Raw genomic sequence first — 24,028 nt, 5'->3', positions numbered from 1 at the left:
GTATGGGCACAGTGGTGTTACAGAGTAAATAAAGAAATTTAGGCAAGAAAACCACCTTAAAAAATGTCATTCTGTGCCATAATGTGAGTGGCGGGTTTTGCCACACATTTGCCATTTGAGTGAAGTGTTGAGTTATGGCTTCTTAGTTTAGTTTGGTAAAGTCATGTAAGTTCTTATGTATTTTAAGACCCAGGTACTTAAAGGAGTCTGCAATGTGGAGGTCTTGTGGAGGTGATTTGGACAGTGGTTAGATCTAGTGGGATGAGGACAGACCTTCTCTAGTTCACGCTCAGCCCAGAGTGTCAAATTCCTGTATTTGACAGGATAATTCTGGTACCCTTGTTATCAATGAAAAATCTGCTGTTTGACATACAGCTGGCTTCATATACTAATATTTGTGGCTTTTTAAGGCATGACTGATCTGACTCAAGGTAGTAATAACTTTAGCTAATCTTGTGGCCAGCATAGCAAGTACTTTGGCATCTACATTACGTAGTGAAATTGACCTGTTAGTTCCACATTGGCCAGGCTGTCTGGCTTCTTTCGGTATAGCAATTAGGATAGCTTCTTGTAAAGATTAGGGGAGGTTGCCTTTGGTGTGGGTTTCTGTCAATGTGCTATGGAGGTGGGGATTAGGTTCCAAGCTTTTGCCCTGTACCAGTTGTAATGGTATTCAATACATTCCTACAAGAATGTTAAATGTTTATTTTAATATGCATTAGCAGCTTAGCACTGGGTGGAGTAAACAGAAAGGGAAGTAAAGGAGCACATGGAGCAATAAAGCTAATCTCTCTACTTTGCAGTCTCAAACTCTGTGTGGATTCTTCAACTTTCCATACCCCCTGCACAGGGCCACCTATCAGAGCTGTGATGGAGATTTTGGACTGTTGATGCTATATCGTAGTGGGAAATTGGGGAGTCAAGGTGGGAAATTCAGAGGCATAAGATTTTTCTATTAAAAGTATTCATTTAAATGCATTTAAAAAGAGCATAGATAATACTGAGTGCAGACGACATTACACTCAGGATCCGACTACGTTAAACTGTATATACAGCAGGGAACAGGGGCATATGGTAGAATGTAAAAATAAGTGTAATGCTTGTTTGGCTATATTTAGGCAAAACCCAGGCTAGTGTTAAGGTTAGAGCATGGGTTACATTGTGACTCTCTTAAACAGGATGGGCCTTCGCTAGGTGGAAGATACCATATGGAGCAAGGGTGTAGTTGCACTACAACTCACTGTAGCTGTGTAGTGCAATTTAGTAAAGATGGACGCCAGAAGGTTCTGTGGTTGAACTATAGTACAAGTTTATTGTCCAAGACAAATATCAATGCAGGGTTATAATTACAAATGCAGACAAGATGATATATGGTAGAGTCTGGGCAGGGTAAATGTACCTTTCAGCTTGACACCCCGTTGGAGATAGTCTGGATAGATACCTTGTTCCTCGGGTTGGTAACTCCTAGCATATGAGTCCTCCGTGTGAGTAGGGATCAGGGTTTATTCTAGCCTGTCTCCTATCGCTACTCCGTGGCCCTACACTGAGGAAATATTGCTGGATGGAAGGGTACTTCCAGAACTAATTCTCCTTGGTTGGACTATTAAACTGCCCTTTCCCGCCAAGTCTCACTAACTCACTCTCCTAGATTGTGCTATGACAATTTCTACTGTTCTTACTTTTCCTCGTTCACGGGGCCCTGTCCCTGACTTCACCAGAGTGGATGGTGACACTATGGGGCAAATGGCTTGACTGGGGCCTAGTTCTGCTTCGAGGCTCAGTGGACCATTGCACTGAGAGACAGAGGCAGCCAAAGAAGAAGCCACACCTCCTTGTCAGACACTATATGAGACTGCAAGGGATGCGAACAACCAAACTAAACCAATTGGGTATAGTGACATAACTGTAAACTGATACAAAGGGTTTTGCCCAGTAACAGTGAAGATGTGAAGAGGTAGGGTTTAAAGCCATAGGGGAACTTAACCGTATGGGTCCTACATAAGAAACTGGCCACATAAGAAATATGAACTGTAGGGACCCATAGGGTTAAACTGCCTTATGGTGTTACTTCCCTACCTCTTCACACATTCCTTGCTACTGGGCAGAAGCCTATGTAACACTTTACAGTTATACCTCATCCTTTATTGGCCCATATGGTTGTCCACACCCCTTACAGCCTCATATAGTGTCTAGCAAGGAGGTGTGGCTTCCTCTTTGGCTGCCTGTCTGTTACCTGAGAACAGCTCCACTGAGCCTGGGTGCAGACATAGGCCCCAGCACAGCCAAGCATCAACCCCAGAGTCACCATCCCTCTGGAGAAGTCAGAGACAGAGCCCTGTGAACGAGGTTAGATAAGGATAGCAGTTCTTGTTATAGCACCCTCTAGGAGGAGTGAGATTAATAAGATCAAGATAGCAAGGGCAGCTCAGGCCCCAACTAGAAGACAGTCGGAAGTATTTCTTCCATCTGGCAATGTTGCCTTAGCTCAGGGCCACGGACTAGTTACAGGATACAGGTAAGTATAAACCCTGATCTTTGCCCAGCCGTAGGACCCACAAGAGTTAAAGGTTATTAAAGGAACAGTAACACCAAAATATAAAAGTGTTTTAAAGTAATTAAAATATAATGTACAGTTGCACTGCGCTGGTAAAACTGGTAAGTTTGCAACAGAAATGCTACTATAGTTTATATAAATGAGCTGCTATGTCAACACGGGGGCAGCCATTGAAGCTGGGAAAAAGGAGAAAAGGCACAGGCACAAAGCAGATAACAGATAAGCTTTGTAGAATATAATGGGGTTTTATCTGTTATCTGCTAAGTAACCTGTGCCTTTTCTCCTGTAAATGGCTGCCCCCGTGGCTACACAGCTTTATTATATAAACTATAATAGTCTTTCTAAGGAAAACACACCAGTTGTACCAGTACAGGGCAGCATTACATTATATAGTAATTACTTTTATACACTTTAATTTTTTGGTGTTACTGTCCCTTTAACCAGAAGGATTGAAATAACAACCAGACTGCTTCCAAAGTGTTGCCCAGCTGACAGGTGCTTTACCCTGCCCATACTCCAAAAGAGGTGGGATAAACGGGTGGCATCCTCCTTTGTTATCTTCAGTGGGTTCTGCTATCTCTGCCTTGATTTATGTGAGTATTGATTTCTCCCTGTGCGTATAACATGCCTGGACAGTAAAGAGTTAACAGTTTGATTGCAAGAGCTCCTGCCGTCCATTTTACTTAATCTGAGCTAACACACTACACAGAGGCAGTGGAAGTTGTAGTACAACAACATCATCATCCAGCTATTTCCTTCCACATACCGAAGGCCCATTCCTTAGAAAGAGAGTCCCAATGTACCCCATGCTCTATCCATAGTAGCGGTTTGCCTAATTATAGCCACAAAGGGGTTACAGAACTATACTGTAAGTGAAGTAGGGGGGCTCTGGGATGATGTTCATGGGGAAGTCTGTGGGATGAGGGAGCAGAGAGGATGGAGAAAAATAATTCTGTAGCCTATATGATGGAAGGCCCAGGCACGACAGCGCTCAGAGGAGGAGCCAGGGATGACATTACATTGAGGAGGGGCGAAGGATGTCATCACGGGGAAGAGGATGAATGGAGAACGTGGGACCTGTCTGGGAAAAGTAAGAGGAGATAGCGTAACTGATATCGCAGGGAAGGGAATGGGGGCCTGTCAGGACAAACCTTTATTAAAGAGAAAATCGCACTGGGAGGGGCGGGTTGCGATAAGGATTTCTAAGCAATACAGAGGTTTTACAGGGAGGAAAATGAAGGACGCACTTTAGATTTGCAGACAGTATGTGTATTTCCAGTCACCTTCCTTCTCAATGATGTGTTGTGTGTATTCCATAAGAACTTGCGGCGTGTGACACTGGTTTTGTGATGGCACGAACACTCTCTTTTGCAGATAAGAGACAGATCCAGCAGATGGCGCTATCGATCTTCCCTTTAGTTTGCAAAGAGCCCAGAAACGGAAGGAACATATGAAGAAGGAAACGCTGCTGTGTAGGGGGAATATGGTAAGTAGTTGGGGTTGGGGTAGAAACTGCCTTTGCTCAGAAGGCTGTTGTTGACATTAGCAGTTCTTTGTGGTTAAGTCAGTATGCATATGGCGAAAGGGGCTGCTAGACTGAGAACAATAAAGCACTGTGTTATACTGGCTTGCTTATGAGTAATTAGACGCTCTCTGGTGACAAAACAAAACTGGGTTGACATGTATACACACACAAGGATTGTATAGGCCAAAACTAAATGTAAGTAACAGTGGGGGACAAAGGTAGAAGCGTGGCATTCTTACATATTGTGTGCTGTGCTGCAGTTTGGCACTATATATGTTCCATTTATAATAGGGTTTTGTTATAAAGCTGAGGTATTACCATCTGTAAAACAGTTGCTGCTTTTCTGTAGAAGGAGATGGACATTAAAGTTTTAAATTGTAAATCAAAAGCTTTTTAGTGCAACAGCTTTGTGTCAGCATCCCTATACCCTTCCTATACAGTATAGTCAGGGTTTCAGACACTTTGTTGAGTGAAATCCTCAGACATTGCTTAAAGCAGAAGGTGAATGTAAATTGCAAAAGTGCACTCTGATATATTATTATAGTTTACATTAATTCATTGTTTTGGTTGAGATCCCCATTAACTCTTAAAGAGTGACATTTACATTTATTATGCCACAGAGAATTTTTGTTTTCTCTTCAGTTTGTCATTTGCTGATTGAAAGGCACCAGAAGACTGCTGCTATACTGTTTGGCACACTGTGCTTGGATTCTAGTTGTATTCTGCTTTGACAGACTGCTTTTCTGGCCCATAACTAATATTTCCAGCAACAAGATTCTTGCCAGTTTTGTGAAATATCTCACACAAACATCTGTGAGCATTTTTAGGTGCCAGGTGCTAAACTCCCAGTATCCCCTGTCATGAGGTTTGAGAGCATCCAGTCTTGTACTTTTCGGGGGCATTAAGCAACCTCTGGCAACTGCTCCAGTAAACATATTTGTATAGATAGATAGATAATTTTGCAAGTAATTCTATAAGCATGTTTATGTAGTTTGTATGCAGAGTGTGGGTACAAGTGCAACAATGCACAGTGAAGGTATTGTTGCAGTGTAACAATATCCTCTTTGTTAACATTGAAACAAAATTGGAGTCCTGTGGCTTGATATTTTTATACGCTATAAATAGAATTGCTACATTTTGTATATTTTTAAACTACTTTTAAATGCCGGGCCTTGTCTGATTGCACCCCAAGGCAAGACAGGCTGCTTATCACCCTCCCTTTTGAGTCTGCCCTCTACCCATCTTTACTCCTCCCTACTCCACACTCCACACCGCCTCTCCACAATAATTTTCTCCCACTGCCCTGCTACCCATGATACACATTGAGTGGTGGGTCAGGGGAGGATAGGGAGCACTAAGAAGCGAGTCGGGGGGAAATGGCCTGGATAATGAGGAACTGCAGAAGGGTCAGAACTCTAGGAAAAGGTAAGTGCCTAGCAACTATCAACCCCCACTCAGTTGGGCCCTAGGCATATGCCTCTTTTGCCTAACCTTAGTTCTGACCCTGCTTCTTTATTAAAGGAGAACTAAACCCTAAAAATGAATGTGACATAGAAATGACATACTAAACTGGCTGCACCAGCCAAATGTTTCAGCATCACTATAGTAGTAATAATATAAGTCTTTACAGTTGTCACAGGAGTTCCTCATCTTGGATTCTGTTCTTGGAGAACTGTTTGGGACAGTGCATATGCTCCGTGTTTTCTGAGAAGCTGTTGAGAAGCTAAGCTTAGCAGAAAATGAGGTTTGTCATATAAACTGACGCTACAGCTTTGATTATTAAATTCTGATGCTAATTGCACTGGTTTCAGAGCTGCCATGTTATGTGATTCCAAATGAATTACTAATCAGCCTGTTACAATTATATTCTATGTATACAGTATATTGTCTGTCGGGCCCTAAGCTCAGGTAACTGAGAGCAACACAGAGCATGTACAGTGAATCAGTAGAAAAAAAGATGGGGGCTACTGGGGGCATCTTTGGAGGCACAGATCTTCCCTGCTAAAGGACTGTGGTTGCCTTGGGCTGCTACAGTTGCCCAAAACATAATGTACAACATTTCTAGCCTATTTGTTTAGTTGAGCTTTATTTCTCCTTTTACCCACTTCCAGTGCTGTATCCATCTTCTCTCTTACATATTAAAGGAGAAGGAAAGATTAAAACTAAGTAAGCTTTATCAGAAAGATCTGTGTAAATACAGATCCTAACACTTACAGAACTGCTGCTCTGTGTCCTATTTCTTTTATTCTATTTTGTATACCTGGTGATCTGTGTCAGACTTCCTTTTCTCAGCAATATCCTTCAGGGCACAACACAAGCCTGCTCCTCTCTCCCCCTCCCATCCCATCCCTGCTGTAATCTAAGCTGAGAGCTGTTCCAGGGAGCACCATACAGGCAGGGAAGTGATGTCAGACCAAGCTAAAATGGAAGCTGCTAACTTAAACAGTGCTTCTAGGGCTGTTTACTCAGGTATTGTAAGGCCATTCAGAATAAATAAAGCATTCTACCTTGCACTATTATGACTAATTTATTGGCAATAAAATGCCTCGGTAGCTTTTCTTCTCCTTTAAGGACTGTATGGGTGTTGCTTAAAGGAACAGTAGCACCAAAAAACGAAAGTGTATAAAAGTTTTGTGTCGTTCAAGCGCACGGCCTGTCAGACCTGATGCAGCAATCCCCCAAAGGCTAACCGCAAGCCAAACAGCACGAAATACAAAGATGAGGAGAGCACCAATTGCAGAGTTCCTGCTTCAAAAGCTTTATTGCCAGCCACAGACACAACATGTTTCGGGCCCCTTTGAGACCTTTTTAAAAAAAAAAAAAGGGGTGCAAAGGGGCCCAAAACAGCTGTTAGGGCCCCAAAAAACAAACACTCCCGTATTTAGAGAGCTCAGACTTACTTTCATCTGGAATGGAGAAAAACTAGTGCATGATATGTAATTCCAATATTTAAAGGACGTGTCAACCTAAAAATATTTTAAAGAAAACATAATTCATAAAGCATTTAAAAGCAGCATTTGCTTAACTCCAAAAATCCAAAAAGTAGGGAAAAAAAAGCTTCAGCAGATTTACTGCAAACCATTTATTGTGGGTAGTGGTAACACAACATGTTTCGGGTCAATACCCTTTATCAAGTGTTGGTGTTGGTACACTTGATAAAGGGTATTGACCCGAAACATGTTGTGTTACCACCACCCACAATAAATGGTTTGTAGTAAATCTGCTGAAGCTTTTTTTCCTACTTTTTGGATTTTTGCGGTTGTATTTGGTTGCAGCACAGAGCAACAACTAGCTTTTTTCGTAAGTACTTTATACAGTTCACCAATAATTTTTTCTTTTTGAACATTTGCTTAACTCCTGGTTATAGCTTTTTAAACAACGTTGCAAAAGCCAGTCTTCTCCAGCAAGACAGGTCTGTTAAATAGCTGTCTTGTGTTACATTGTTTCAAAAGTCAGATCCACCAGGGCAGAGAATAGAAAAAGACAGACTAACACTGCATTTAGTAGCAATAATATTGAATGTATATTGAAAAGTTGCTTGAATTATGTTTTTTTTTGAGGTCACTGCATTTCATCTTTGACAAATAGCAAGTTAAGTGATGACTCTGCCAAGATACTTTTTCATCGGCAAAGGGAAGTGCACAGTAGCAATTCTAAATATGTAATCAAATGTTTAATCAGTGTGGTTGAAGCTTCCTTCCTGCTACTCGCAGCACTTCCTCTGTAGCTGGAAGAAAATTTGAGAGAGAAAAAGCAGAACAGCTAGATGTGACACTGTCCCAATAGTAAGCAGTACAGGCACAGCGTAGTCTGCATATTCTAAACAAATGATTCTTCAGCAGCATCAACTTTCCAGAATAAACAGGTAATTACTTTTATTTAAGCTTAACATCTGGTATCATTTCATTTCAAGTGCAAAACAGTGAGTGTGCTTTTTAGTAGATAAAAATGGCGAATATGCTTTATGTTTGGAAGGTAGTAATTTCCTAAGTGATCTATAATAACTATTACTTTTTTTTTTTAAAAAGGATGTGAATGTTTAGTATCAGCAATTAGTGGAGGTGGAAATAAGTAATATAGAGAAGAGCTTTGTATGCACAATGTGGATTTGTTCAGCATTTTCCCTATTATTTTGCCTGTTCTTGTATGGTAGATATACAGACCCCTTTGTTTACCCTTTGTTGTGACTGTTTCGTTAGCAGGAGCCCGTAACACAGGGAATTATCAGTGCAAAATTTTTCATTCATACTAAGAGTTCATTTGAAGGTGAACCACCCCATTAAGGTATGGTGATCCTAATTATGGAAGGACCCCTTTTCTGGAAAACCACAGGTCACAAGGATAATAGATTCTAGAACTTTGCTGATTTCAAGTTTGTATGTTCACCCTGTGTTTGTGTCATATTAATCTAGGTGCTATGATTTCTTCTTAATGTCCAAAAACACAATGGTGAATAAATAATATTCTTATTAAACTGATCTTTATGTGTTTTTGTGGTGAGGGAAATTAGAATGTACGCTTATGTTCAGCTGGAACTAACAGTGACAAGACTAAAGCATGATTCCATGTTTTAAAGAGATCCAGTTCCCTTAGCCAAAGTATTCTCAGGGCTCAGTGCCACCCCCTTGCCACATTGGTAGTACAGAGAGCATAATTGTGCTCACTGATATTTACATCAGAATTTAGGCTCTTAAAGTTACAAGGAGTAGCTTGTTGGCATCCCTGGTAACTTGCAGGGTGCTGCCAACTGGGGCAAGATTCTTAAGTAGGTTCATGGCAGCAGAGCCCCTACCCTTAGCAAAGAGGCCTAAGCTAATCAGCTAATCATCATTTGTGCTCAATATTCATTTTTTTTTTTTTTAACCAACAAATATGGTTCTTTTTGTTAAAGGGACAGTATGCCCCCTTGTTCAAAATTACTTTAATTAACAGAGCTTGTGTGGAACATACTTTTACCTATTGTTGTAATTGTGAAATATCTATGGGTTTTATTTTTTCATCAAACTGGGCAAAATCTGAATCTGTAAGGTCACATTCAACTTCCTGGCCATATAATAAAGGTAAAAAGAAATCACTAGTGCACAAAGAAGCCCCTCTATAATGAGCTGCTTCTTATCTAAAAGCATACCATGCTGTAGTTGTTTATGCAGAGGGGTTTTCAGTAGATTGTTGATTTGCTTTGGCTGTGCTTGTAGGGATGAGGGAGTAGAATGATACTTCAATTTTGATTTCAGTATTTGTCCTGTTAAGTGCAAAAAATAATAAAAACTATATATTTCCTAATTAAAACAGGCAAAGAATAAGTTCAGCACAAGCTTTATCTAATCGATTGATTTTCTTTACATAGCTGCCCATAAGAGCTACTCTTTAAAGGAACAATAACACCAAAAAATGAAAGTGTATAAAAGTAACTAAAATGTAATGTGCTGCTGCCCTGCACTGGTAAAAGTTGTGTGTTTACTTCAGAAAGTCTACTATAATTTATATAAATAAGCTGCTATGTAGCCATGGAGGCAGCCATTCAAAGGAGAAAAGGCACAGGCACAGGCACATAGCAGATAACAGATAAAGCACTATTGTATTCTACAGAACTTATCTGTTATCTGTTATGTAACCTGTGCCTTTTCTCCTTTTTTCCAGCTTGAATGGCTGCCCCCGTGGCTACACAGCAGCTTATTTATACAAATTATAGTAGTGTTACTGTAGCAAACACACTAGTTTTACCAGTGCAGGGCAACAGTGCATTTTTATTCCTTTATTCAGTGCATTATTATTTTTGTTCCTTTAACAACACAGCAGAATGCAGCGTTGGGTTAAATAGTACAGCCCAACCCCTCTTTTGGCAAAAACTCATTTCACAAGTTAGAAGTGTGTTGTCTGGAAAAGACCTCCTGTTGCCATCATATAGCTAAAGTTTTAATACAGGAATACTTATTACACTTCTTGTTTTGACTTGAAGCTGAAGCACAGCTTAATGCAGCCCTGTCATATACATTTAGCAGCTGCTATAAGGGAGAGAAGCTGATCTGATTCGGTGTGCAGTGAGCAAACTGCTTATTGGCAGCACTCAGTATGCAATATTGCATTTGTTGCCAGGACTCCAGGCTATGTACAAAAGCATTAGTAGTTATAGTTCCTGTTTCTGTTTTATTGAAACTATCATTTCAGTCACCACACAATGAAGATACTCTACCACCTACTCCTATATTTTTGATGTATGGAATGAATGTCAGTGTAATTTAGAAACTTCAAAAGTGTATATGACAGTATTTGGTTCTGTAATTTGAAATGTATGTTTGAGTATGAAAAGTTTTTAGCATCGTCAAACAGCAACCAAAATGGCAAAATCTGTGCAATATTATAAACTAAGCATTCACCACTGTCATTGTCAGCATCTGCTAATGACAGTGGCAGATGGATCTTAGCCCTATACAGTATTTATAGCAAAACTATAGGCATAATTTTCAAAGCCAAATGCAGCATACAGAATAGAAGAAATGGCTACAAACAGCCATTTTTTGCACTTCACATGCTGTGTTTTGCAGTCTGTAAATGGCCACACCTTTTCAGAATGTAGATCCCTGCCAAATGGCTTTAGAATCAGTGCTGACTGTGTTAGTCAGCACAGGATCCAAGAAAGGCAGGTGGGGAGAGGCACATAGGTGTACCCATGCCCACAATTTTCCATCCGGTGCTTGGTGCAGAGCTCACAACGAAGGGGGGCGCAAGTGCTCCTAGAATGAGCTTTTGTGTCTCTTAGGTCTCTTGCACTTGCCTGCCAGGGATGTAAATAACCCTTTATGTTGCATGATATTTGTCTGAATCACAAAGGCATAGGAACCAGGAGGGACAAAGGTGGATACTATGGGGAATATAAAAACAGGCAAAAGTCCAGTGCCATGGTTTCTGGACAGGGTCACAGGCCAAATATCAGGCACAGATAGTTATAAATAGGTCAGGAGTCAGTAATGAAATATAGAGTACACCCAACAATGTAGCAAGTACTGCAATTGGGTATTGAACCTGGGTGCACATGAGCTTTTTATTTTATTGATGAAAGCATCATATTGCAACATAGTCATGTCAAAAAGCAGGTACGATAATACTGGTTCCCCTACTACTTACTGCTAATAGCAGTCTTGGCTCAACAGCTCTAACAGCTCTAAGACTGGATAGTTACTGAACAAAAAGCTAAATAACCACAAATAATAACAAATGAAAAATAATTGCAAATTGTTTCAGAATATTATAATCTACAACACACTAAAAGTTAATATAATGGTGAAAAACCCCTCTAACCCTAGGGTTGCTGTTTTTCAGTGTAGCCAATATCTTCCTGGTAGTAGTCTAGAAGTGCAAGTATCTCAGAAACCACTAAAACAGAAAAATTATGAAAATTGCTCAGTGCCCAGAGAAGCATGTATCAAATTAACAGAATTGCCCTTGTTGTCCCTGTTCTGCTTCCATGAATTTTATTTTTTTTTAAAAAGCACCCTGAGCAAGTTTACCAGTAAGTGGATTGGAAATCACATTGGTGGGGAAAAGTCAGTGTGCTCCAGTCCATTGTGCCATGTCACTTCACTGACAGGCACAGAGTTGGCCTGTGGAATTTTGGAAGCATATTTATCAAATGGTGAACTCTACTGTAACTTCCACCCAGTGATAAACACGCTTCTAAAAATCCCATAGGAATGAATAGAAAGTGGGTGAATTGTTCTGTGGTGAGCTCCAGTCTCACATTTTTATAAATTGAGGTTTGCCAGTATCTGTAATCCAAATGCTGGATCAATAGTGATTACTTAGGAGCTTCTAGATACTCTTGAGCAGGGAATTTTAATGTATTTCTAATATAGCTGCATTTCATGCGTATCATGCCTTGCCCCAATCTATAAGAGGTTTGTTTTAATCCAAGTAATATTTTATGCATTTGGATTTTTCTTTTCTGCTTTTAGCTTGCATCTGGCATGGAGCTGGACAGTTATGAACAGCCTGTTGTTTTAAGAGATGAAAACCAGCGCAGAAGAAGAAGAATGAGGCCACATTCTGCAACTTCCAACATGTTTCCCATGGAGCAAATTCCAATAGAGTTTATTCTGCCCACAAGTAACAGGTGTAGTAAAGTACAGGAAACAATGCTGCTTGAAGTTGCTGGCAATTGCAGTGTTGAGCAGATGAAAGCACAGATTTGGATGCATGCTATTGAAAAAAGCCACAACAGCGATTTTTACCAGAGACTTACTCCAGACCAGTTTCTGCTGCAGTATCAAAAGAAAGGACAGTGGTATGAAATATATGACAAACATCAAGTAATACAAACACTAGACTGTATAATGTACTGGAAGGTTTTACAAAAAACTGTAGGAAAGATTCATATTGTGCAGAAAGAAAAAATCCCTGAAGAAATGATAGAGTATCAGAAAACATTAAATTATTTGATTGGATATGATGTTACAGATGTAAGCAATGTCCATGATGATGAGCTAGAATTTACACGTCGTAGATTAGTCACACCACGAATGATTGAACTGTCCAGGAGAGATGCTAGGTTATATTCCATGGACCCATGGGTGACTTGTAAATCACTTCCAGAATATTTATGTCAAAGAATTATATCCAATAGCATTTTCATCATCATACATAAAGGAATGACAAGCCACACAATTAGAGTTTCTATTGATGATACACCAGATGTAATATTGCACAGTTTCTTTACAAAAATGGCAAAGAAGAAGTCATTGTTAGATATTTCTGAGGAGAACAGTGAACTTGATTTTGTCCTGAGAGTTTGTGGCAGAGATGAATATATTATTGGAAATGCACCAATTAAAGATTTTCATTGGATAAGGCAGTGCATTAAAAATGGCCAGGAAATACACCTTGTTTTAGAAAAGCCTCCTGATCCATTAATGGATGAGGTCCAGAAAGAACAGTGGCCTTTGGTTGATGACTGCACAGGTGTCACAGGGTACCATGAGCAACTAACGATTGAAGGAAAGGACCACGAAAAAATTTTCACTATATCACTTTGGGACTGCAACCGGAAGTTTAGAGTAAAAATCATTGGAATTGATATACCTGTTCTGCCAAAAAACACTGAGCTTATTGCATTTGTCGAAGCCAACATTCAGCATGGCCAACAAGTCCTTTCACAGAGGAGAACTACATGCAAGCCTTTTACTGAAGAAGTTCTATGGAATTCATGGCTTGAATTTGATATAAAAATCAAAGATTTACCAAAAGGAGCTCTTTTAAATCTACAAATATTTTGTGGTAAAGCACCAACTGCTTCAAACAAATCTATTGTACAATCACCAGAGTCTACAGCTTCAGACTCCAAATGCAAAAACCAGTTACTTTACTATGTGAATCTGCTGTTAATCGATCACAGGTTTTTATTAAGACAGGGGGAGTATGTCCTTCACATGTGGAAAATTCCAGGTAAAGGAGAGGAACAAGGAAGCATAAATGCTGATAAACTTACATCTGCAACTAATCCTGACAAAGAAACATCTATGGCAATTTCGATTAGTCTAGACAAGTACTGCCATCCTGTTGCACTCCCTAAACACAAACTGGTGTGTGATCCAGAGCTTGAAAGGCCAAGGACTGAAATGCCCAACCAACTCAGAAAGCAGCTTGAAGAAATCATAGCTACAGACCCACTACACCCCCTTACACCTGAAGATAAAGAGCTGCTATGGCATTTCAGATCTGAAATAGTTAAACATCCAGAGGCCTATCCAAAGCTGCTAAGTTCAGTAAAGTGGGGGCAACAGGAAATGGTTGCCAAGACATATCAATTATTGAGTAAAAGAGAAGCATGGGACGATTGCTCTCTTGATGTTGGACTTACAATTCAGCTTCTTGACTGTAATTTTTCAGATGAAAATGTAAGAGCCATGGCAGTTCAGAAACTGGAAAGTTTGCAAGATGATGATGTACTGCATTATCTTTTACAGCTAGTACAGGTAGGGCTTGATTTTGCATAACTGCTGCAACACTTCCTTTTTTGTGAGTATTTGTTTGCATAAAGTACATTTACATTGCATCACAAATGTATGACAATGAATCCTTGTTCTCTTTTTCATTCTCACTTCCTACATACAGTATAATGTTTAAAGTGAAACACACAACATAATTAATGTACTAATCCTTGTGAGGGATTGTATATTTCATAATACTGATGTACTGTGCAAGTTTTGTCCAAACCAACAAAACACCAAGGCTTTACTCACTTCTCTAACTCCATTCTGGGAGCTACTATCTCCCCATTTACAAAATAATTATTAGTAACGCAAATTTATAAAGCACCAACATGTTCCATAGGGCTGTACAATTAATGGGTGTATACATTAAACGTACATGATTAAATACAAAAACAACCAATAATCAAGAAAAGAGGTAAAGTCGGCCCTGCCCAAAAGAAGTTTTGTTGGAAACTGGAATCTCAGCAACAGGTTTTGTGGGGAAAAACCCCAGGCTTTCCAGTTCATGTAAAAATGTGCAAGGTTACAGTGCAGTAAACTGCACCTGCTATATTTTTTTTTTAAATTACTTATTTGTGCAGTGCTTTACAGGAGAACAGTTAAATAATAGAACAAACTTGAGTCAATACAATAATAAATTCACAGTATAGTTACATTGAAGTGTTAAAAGCTCAAAGTTCAAAATGCATTCAATGTGTATGGTGAAAGGTTTTCCTTAATGCTAAGATCATGCACCTGAAATGCTGCTTGACTGATTTAGTGCAGATGCAGAATGCTGGGCTCATTTATAGAACCCATGGATGCATGAGTGCAATTTAGAACCTTTCCAGGAAGCACTTTTACCTATGGGATTAAGATTCTTGCTCAGGCTCCACAGTATTGCCTAGTGCAAGGAAGCACTGTACATACTACCGCCAATGGTACAGGGTTCTTTTGCACCTAATAGCATAACCTAGCTTGCAAGTCTGAATGACTTACCTCTTATGAATAATGCTTTACTGAAGTCAGATAGCACTGTCTTCATGGAAAAGAACAGCTCCATTCTGGAAGTGCATGCACCCTCAGGCAGAAATTACACATAGCCAGTTCTAATCAACATTCTGTTTATCTGAAATTCATTTGTCCATCTGTATTATTATAGTGTTACAGATGGTGGGCCTCTTTACTAAACGCAAGTAAACTTGGAGCTTTGCACCTGTTTTACTCTGGTAATATACATTTTTAAACACACAGATTATTGATCGGCATTTACTTGTGTATTTTTGAGGATTCAAAGAATGATCTAGCTTCCTTTCAGCATCGCCTTAAAGAAGTAATTCAGTGTAAAAATGAAACTAGGTAAAATAGATAGACTGCGCAAAAAAAAAAAAAATGTTTCCAATATAGTTAGTTAGCCAAAAATCTAGTGCTGGAGCCCATGTGGCATCCCCTAAAGTCACTGACTAAGAGGTTAGAGAGTTGAAAGCAGGAAGTAGTGTTCTGGTTATTATGTTAGACATCTGGTCACTCCAGCCTTTATAGATTACATTTTTGCCTATAACTATATTGCAAATATTTTACCCAGTTTCATTTTTACACTGAACTGTTCCTGTAAAGGTGAACAAATGTTAAAATCCCTGGGGAGTACCAAGTCAGACGTGCTGTTTGCACTACACTACCTGTAGTTGTACACTTTTGCATGTCACATTTGTGAGATTTTTCTTTGGAAAATGCAGATTTTGTTCTAAGTTTTACCATAATTAATTTATTTCTATAGAGGGCCTAAGGGGCAGATTTATTAAAATGTGAGTTTAGAGCGTATTTATCAAAAAGTGAGTTTTAACTTTCACCCACTGATAAATAGGCTCCAAGAAATCCCATAAGAATGAATAGAACGTGGGTGAGTTTTTATGTATTAAGCTCTAAACTCAATACCTCTCCAACTTCAATACCTTACCAACTTCAATGTACTTACAAAACTAAGTACACGGGTCCTATACCTGTACTTTATTTGGCAAATGAAATATATAACGTATACTATATACACTACTAGAGCAAAATAGATATATGTTTAAAAGGCAGAATGAAATGTCAAAGGATTCTTTAGCTTCAGACATGTCTGCATTCCTTTCCAAATGTAAGCATTATTACAATGTATTTATATAGCACCAGCAAAGTACGCAGCATTTTAAAAATGTTATTACAAACAGGGGTCTTACAGTGAAATACCATTTTATTTATATACACTAAAGCTTACAGACGAATGTCTTTACCATGTACATACACTATGCTTAAAGTTTCTGTACTTATTTTATAATTAGAGTAATTTTAGAATCCATGCCAAAGGACAGGCTTAGTGAGCAGGTTAGAATATAAAAGGAATGAATGGTTTCCCTTTGTTTCTTCTTTTTTAGGCTGTAAAGTTTGAACCATATCATGACAGTGCTTTATCCAGATTCCTTTTAAAACGTGCATTACAAGTAAGAAATTTTTATCTTAAAATATAGTCTTCAGCGCTTCTCTTTGTATTTGTGCAAATAAGCAGTGTCAGACTGGGATGCCAGGGGCCCACTAGAAAACCTTACTAAAATTAGTATTTTACTAATTATTTTTCTTTATGTACTATAATATATTCTTCTTTATATTTAGTCAGTTTGTTCCCATAGAGAATAGGAAATTACCATGAATTAGGCCAAATGGTTAGAAGCAGAAGGGCCCAATGACACTTGGGCCCACCGGGAGTTTTCGTGGTATTTCTGTGGGCCAGTCCGACACTGCAAATAAGCCTCCCTGTGGGACTAATATTTGACAAATCCTATATTTTGCTATGTAGCTAACCAATATTTTGCTAATTAACTTGCCTTCTAGAAATTGTTATATTCCAAGTAGGTTATTTCAGGGGCTTTATTAACCACAGTGTCAAAGCTCTGTGAACTGTTTCTAGGTGAAGTCTGTAGAAAACCATATTGTAGTCACAGCTGTCTTCTGTATGCTTTCCATAGTCTTTACTGCAAGACAATTCCAGAAGTTTTTTCATTATTATTATGCTTTATTTATATTGCACCAACTTGTTCCTAAGTGCTTTACAGAGATTTTTCATCATTCAAATCATTCCCTGTCCCAGAGGATCGTACAATCCAAGTTACCTGTTACATCCACACAACACACATTAAGGGGCAGATTTACCAAATGTGAAATGAGAGCTTAATACATAAAAACACACCCACTTCAATTCATTCCTTTGGGATTTTAAGAAGCATATTTATCTAACTTTTACCCGTTGATAAATACGCTTAAATGTCCCATAGAAATTAATATAACGTGGGTGAGTTTTTATGTTAAGCTCTGAGCTCATATTTTGATAAATCTGCCCCAAAGATTACATTTTACCTGCCCAATGAGGGAGGAAAGCAGAGGGGATGAAAATATATCTTCTCCTTGCAGATTGCACCCTGGTTGGTTTACATTCTCTTCATTAATAATACATTTGTGTTGTGCAATATGTTAGCCACTCTAAACAACATTTTGTAATCACCTAGAACACAAAACAGTATTTTGAACTTTTAGTATGTGCTAGAATGTCCTGTTCCTAACAAATTTGCAATTGGTATTGATTATTATTTTTTTTTTATTGTTTTTGAATTATTTGCCTTCCACTTCTACATCTTCCCAGATTTTAAAAACACTGCCTGGTTGCTAGGGTAAGCAAAACCCTAGCAACCAGATAAATGCTGAAATTTCAAACAGAAGAGCAGCTGACCAAAAAGCTAAATAACTAAAAAAAAAGTTAATTTAAAGATATGCAACAATTAAAGTTTGTATAAAATTGGCAACTTTCCTGGATTTCTTCAAGGCATGTCTTAATAGGGGACATGTTAGTTTGTGTTCAGGAACTTGCAGTGTGCAGCAGCTGATGGTTTATTATTTATTTTGTGCTGAAATATCTATATTTGTTTGCTTGGATCTCTACCCAAAAAACATTATACAGTTATGAGACCTGTTATCCAGAATTCTCGGGACCTGGGGTTATCCAGATAAGGGATCTTTCCGTAATTTGGATCTCCATAACTTAAGTCTGCTAAAAATCATTTAAATATTGAACAAACCCAATAGGCTTGTTTTGCCTCCAATAAGGATTAATTAGATCTTAGTTGGGATCAAGTAAAAGGTACTGCTTTATTATTACAGAGAAAAAGGGAAAAACTTTTAAAAATTAGAATTATTTGCTTATAATGGAGTCTATGGGAGATGGCCTTTCCGTAATTCAGAACTTTATGGATAAGGGGTTTCCGGATAAGGGATCCCATACCTGTATACTAATTGCAAATGATTAATAATTTTAAAGTTATTTGTAAATGCAGTTGAAAACACTGTTTGTTTATTCCTTGTTGGTCTCCGGGTCTGACTCTTAAAGCATGCCAGTTCTGCTCCAGCACTGGTAATCAGCTGGCTTGCAACATTGTTTCAGGAATTAGATCCAGGAGTGCAGGAAATGCAACAAACAAATCCAGAGATTGAAGTAGACTGTCAGAACAGGTCTTTATGTGTATTAAAAGGAGAATTAAACCCTAAAAAATACATGATATGCAAACAAGTTTAACCAAATATGGAAAATATCTGCATACAAGTGGTCTAATGTGCATTTATGTATTATTATTGTAGAACTGATTCATGTCAAAGATTAGATTTTTTTTCATTGTTTACTCCACTAGTGTAGCAAAAGAGAAAACAGACCCCACAGGCATGGAACACGGGGAGTAGGTGGGCAGAGGGGTCTGGGTAGTAGTCACCGTAACATGAAGATTCTTTTGCAGGGGGCCTGGTGGTGACTAGTAACGCCACTGGTTTATTCCTTAACTTGGCAAAACCACATAATCCCTGAATTGGGGTGGAGATGTAAAGAAGATAAAGCTTATTGTACAACAATTGACAGGTGTTTTTTCCAACATATTTAATCCTATTTCTAGAGCAAACGGATTGGCCACTTCTTGTTCTGGTTTCTGAGAAGTGAGATTGCTCAGTCAATGCATTATCAACAAAGGTTTGCTGTCATACTGGAGGCCTATTTAAGAGGCTGTGGAAAAGCAATGCTGGATGACTTTACCAGGCAGGTGCAAGTTACTGAGATCCTGCATAAAGTTACAATGGAGATCAAGTCAGTTTCTGCTGAGAAATATGATGTAACTTCACAAGGTATTTACAGTCTTACCACTGATTTACTAGAGTTTACAGAAAACTTCTATTAGCAAAGTAAAATAACAGCAACTAGTGAGGATATAAATAGAATTATGTAGTTTACTTACAGTATCTTTGTCCATAGTTTTGATTTAAAATTATACCATATAATGAACACTGGTTCATTTACCTGCGCAAGATAAAACAATCACACAGTGTGCAGTGGGGCCTAATAAATTAAAGGAAAGGATTTATTTTTTTTTACTGCTAGTGAATAATATATGTTTACTGTCAGGTCCCAGTACAGTATGCTTTCAGCGATTGGCCAATCGCTGCATCAATCTCAGCAAGTACTCCTGGTTTTCCTAATTTGGAAAACAGGGCAGGCAGTTTTGACTTGAACAGCCTTTCCGAAAACTGGACGGTCTGGGTCAAAACCAGACAGGTGGCAACCTTAAATTCACCAAGTGGATTTTTCTCCCGATATGCCCACCTAAAGATCAAGTTACAACGACAGAAATAGGAGTCGTCAAAGTGAGGAGCATATCAATAAGCTGATGTGGCCCTCCATCTGCTGGGAAAATCAAGCTTGCCTGATCGACGGAAATCGCTCAGATGTCAGTCGGGGTGGCCCGTCGGAGGGCCCCATACACAGCAGATAAGCTGCCAAATCAGTTTGAAGGACTTGAATTGACAGCTTAAATCTGCCCTTGTTTGGCCACATTAATGTATGCACTAATAAATCAAGAGGATTTGAATCTACATACAGAATTGATAGTGAAAATGTAGTTTTAGAACTTTTTATTACTTTTATTTCAGATATTGCATGAAGCAAAGTGTAATTAAATGTCAAAAACCAAGGTCTACATTTATGAAAAATAGTTCACACAGTTCGCACAAAAAATTGATAAAGTTAGTAGAAAAGTCATAAATCTTTCATGTTGGTAGGGTTAAGGTGGTGTGAATTTTTTTGGTAATTTTTCTTCTTAAATCACATAAAGTTGATGATCGTGATTCGTTATGTTGCTTGATATTGCTGTGGAGACCTGTGACTCTTGATTTTTTTTGTCACTTTTATCATTCATAGTCATTACACAGCTGCGCCAAAAGCTTGAGAAACTGCAGAATTCAAAGCTTCCAGATAAGCTTCCTGATAGCTTCCGAGTGCCTTATGATCCTGGATTAAGAGCTGGTTCCTTGGTGGTAAGTTATCCCTCATTTCCCCAGTGTAATGTTTGTTCATTATGCTTGATAAGTATTGTGTAATAGTGAACACTTGACACAATCTTATGTAACTAAACATTCAAATTTGGAAATGATTTATAATGTAGATCATATTTTCTTCTTAAATAGAATTATTATTAACAGTTGTTGTTTTTTAATTCAAACATTTTTTTTGATTAGGAATACACCCAATTCAGGTTAGACTGAATCCTAGCATTTTTAGAGAATTCAATTTTTATCAAATCCATAAGGGCCGATTTATCAAAATCTCATTTTACATTTTTTTCACAATTCGAGAAAAGAATGCAGCAAAAAAAGCAAACACAAATATAATCGATTGTATTTTTAAGAACCACGCATAGTTGGTATTTTAAAGAAATAATTTCATGGGAATTGTCTGTACAACTTTATTTTTTTTGCAGTTTATAAAAACATTTTAGCCCTTTTTGAGACAAAATACGCGCAGGAATATTCTGTTGTGCTTTTTTCTTAAATAAGCTAGCATTCAAGAAGAAAAGTTGCACAAGTTTTGTCACAGTTATTACGGTCACGTCTCCCTTTTTTAATTTTTTTTTATTTTTTTATTTTTTAGAATTTTGATGAGTCTGCCCTTAAAGTCATGTGGCTTTAAAGATCTAGACAGCTGAATACAATACATTTTTTGTTCACAATTAATTTTTTACCAATGTGAATATGTAAATTGGTGCAAATACATTATAATATGGGTGATATGTGAGTTATTCAATGTGAAACTATGTTTTTACCTTCAACTTTAACTTTTTTTTTTTTTATTGCAATGAAAGGTTGAAAAATGCAAAGTTATGGCTTCAAAGAAAAAGCCACTTTGGCTTGAATTTAAATGTTCAGACACAACAGCGTTATCGAATGAAACAATAGGAATAATATTTAAGCATGGAGATGACCTACGGCAAGATATGCTTATTTTACAGGTATATTTTGTATTTGCTACACTGTATATCTTTGAGTACAAAATAACAAAGGGATTTCATTGTTTATAAAAAACATAAAAGGAAAAGTAAAGCTTACAGATCATGTTTTAAGATTAATATATACTCCGCACCCATATAATTTAAAGGGAATACACTGTCTACATAGTAAATAATTCACAATTTTATTCTTGAACGAACAAATGTATTTTGTTTTAGCTGTAATGTTTGTGTGTAGGCAGCATTGCGCATGATTCTGAGCTTTCAGAAAAAGCCATTGCCACACATTAGAACTTCTTTCAAACATGCTATTGTTTCTCTTACTCCCATGTAACTAGAGGAGTCCCAAGCTGGACTTGGATTTCTTACTATTGAGTGCTATTCTGATATCTACTACTTGTAGCAGTACAGGTGTCAGGGAGCTGCTATCTTGCTACCTTCCAATTGTTCTGTTGATCAGCTGCTGGGGGGAAAGGGAGTGGGGTAATATCACTCAAACTTGCAGCACAACAGTAAACTGTGACTGAATGTAGTCTGAAACATATTGGGCATCCAACTTTTTAGGAGCCCCCTGGCATTAAAATTTGTGATTTTTTTCCTTTTCTACCCCAGAATATTTTGGAGATAATACTGTAAAGTAGATGCTTTTAATTGATTTTCAGATATTTTATAAAAAGCAAAAATGTCAGCAAAGATTTGCATATTACTAGTTTGGAGTAGAAAGACCAAAAATGTGTAGTTTTCTGGGGTCAGAGTTTTTGGCATTTTAGCCTGAAGTTACATACTGTAAGTGGAAACAGAGAAACAATTAGGAAAGTTTAGAAAGCTTATGTAGTTCTAAAAAATGTATAGTCTTCTAGATAAACAAACTATAGGTGTCATTCACTTACTAACCCACAGTTACACTTGGTCACATTTAGTTGAGTAAATAATCTTATTTACTGCTTGCATTAGCATAAGCTCCTTGCCTCCTATTCTGAATTGAGTGCAGTTGCACCTATTGATGAAGGCCACTGTGGGAAGCTTGGAGCAACCCCCTAGTTCAGTTGCCCCAGGGATTCCACAGTGGCCTGGGATAATCGCTGCTGCACAAGTTGTGTCAAAAGAATTGGCTCACTACGTCACTGTCATGTTAGACACTAGAAATGGGCTAATTTATTTTGCAGTACAATCGCAACTGTATCAGTTTTGAAGTGTAAATAATTGAAGGTTCTTGCACACTGGTCTCTAGTGCTCCACTGGGATATTATTGAATTAGAAAGAGTTCAAAGAAGAGTAGATAAGCTGTTAAAGGGTATGGAAAGTCTTAGTTATAAAGAAAGAAAAGCCAAGTTGGGGTAGATTAAACTGGAGAAGAGGCATATGATCACTAGGTATGAATAAATAACTGGACAGTAAACTCTGATTTTTTATTACCAGTAGGTCCTTCCAGTAGACACAAGAAAATACACTGAGATTAGAGAAAAGGAGGATTTATTTCTACCATGACTAAACTCAATTTTTAAAAAAGTACAAATGTCAACTTATTAAAAAACCGTGACAAAATAAACATGGACACAAAAAAATGCAAAAATCTCATATTTTTCGTGTTTGTAAGAATTTTTGTGCACTTACAAATGAAAAAGAAAAACATGAAAACCTCTAAAACCACGAAATAAATATTGCTACAATTTACCTAGGATGACTTCCATTGACTTCTACTTGACCTCAACAGCTTTTAGATGGCGTATTGTATTTTAACTTTCAGATTTGTCGCAGTTTTGACACATAATAAATGGTGACAATAAATCATATTTCTTTCACGAAAATCTCAAGTTTTAGTAAGAAAAAACACAAATCTTAAAAGAAATACAAATGTTCGTAAATGCCCCCTTAGTGTGCAAAAAATGTCTGTGCTGATATTTCTGTTCAATTTATGTTTTTTTTCTATAGATCCTTCGCATCATGGGCTCTATATGGGAAGCTGAATCACTGGACCTGTGTTTACTGCCATATGGCTGCATTTCCACTGGAAACAAAATAGGTTTGTAATTGATTCATGTTATGCCTGTCCTGTATTTAGTTACTTAAAAGAAAGGTATACCCAGTGAATAAAATGGAGTTAAAATGTATACTTTTTAAATTTAAAATGTGGTTTGACATAAATATATATTTTGGCATTTTGATATATTTTTTAGCAAATCTAATGTTTGCTCTTTGTCTGTAGGAATGATAGAAATAGTAAAGGATGCCACAACCATTGCACAAATACAGCAGAGTACAGTTGGTAACACAGGAGCCTTTAAAGATGAAGTTCTGAGTCAGTGGTTGAAAGAGAAATGTCCAATTGAGGAAAAGGTATAACACCTTTGCTTTCTGTTCCAGTCTCACATATATATAGTGTTAAGAAAAAGATGTTACAGGTCCACCAATAAGGGACATTTTACCCACTTGAATATATAATCACACTGGAAATATAATATCGTACATGTCAAATCTGAAGACAGTAATTCAACCAACATTGTTTAGATTTCGCCATTAGTGGCACTGGATGTGTTAATAATATGTATGTTATATATGTGTCACGATTGGTACCCTAAACCCAGAACTTATGCCAAGTTCCTGGTCTCAGCTCACCCTATTGCCTATAACAGCTGCC

General features: G+C 37.9%; 1 protein-coding gene across 5 annotated transcripts in view; it reads left to right on the top strand.

Moving 5' to 3' along the window:
* Positions 1–808: 808 nt before the first annotated feature.
* Positions 809–24,028, top strand: part of pik3cg (phosphatidylinositol-4,5-bisphosphate 3-kinase catalytic subunit gamma) — a 31,934-nt gene continuing 8,714 nt past the window's right edge. The window contains exons 1-9 of one of the 5 annotated variants that reach the window (XM_031897660.1): positions 809–924; positions 3,929–4,040; positions 12,032–14,047; positions 16,459–16,524; positions 19,012–19,237; positions 20,307–20,422; positions 21,247–21,393; positions 23,323–23,413; positions 23,597–23,727. In XM_031897660.1, coding sequence (XP_031753520.1) covers positions 4,005–4,040; positions 12,032–14,047; positions 16,459–16,524; positions 19,012–19,237; positions 20,307–20,422; positions 21,247–21,393; positions 23,323–23,413; positions 23,597–23,727 — 2,829 coding nt within the window. In that variant the 5' untranslated portion in view covers positions 809–924; positions 3,929–4,004. 5 annotated transcript variants of the gene reach the window in all.

The sequence above is a fragment of the Xenopus tropicalis genome, chromosome 3 (genome assembly GCF_000004195.4).
Source record: "Xenopus tropicalis strain Nigerian chromosome 3, UCB_Xtro_10.0, whole genome shotgun sequence".
In the NCBI taxonomy this organism is placed as follows: domain Eukaryota; kingdom Metazoa; phylum Chordata; class Amphibia; order Anura; family Pipidae; genus Xenopus; species Xenopus tropicalis.
This window is presented reverse-complemented; position numbering and strand designations above follow the sequence as displayed.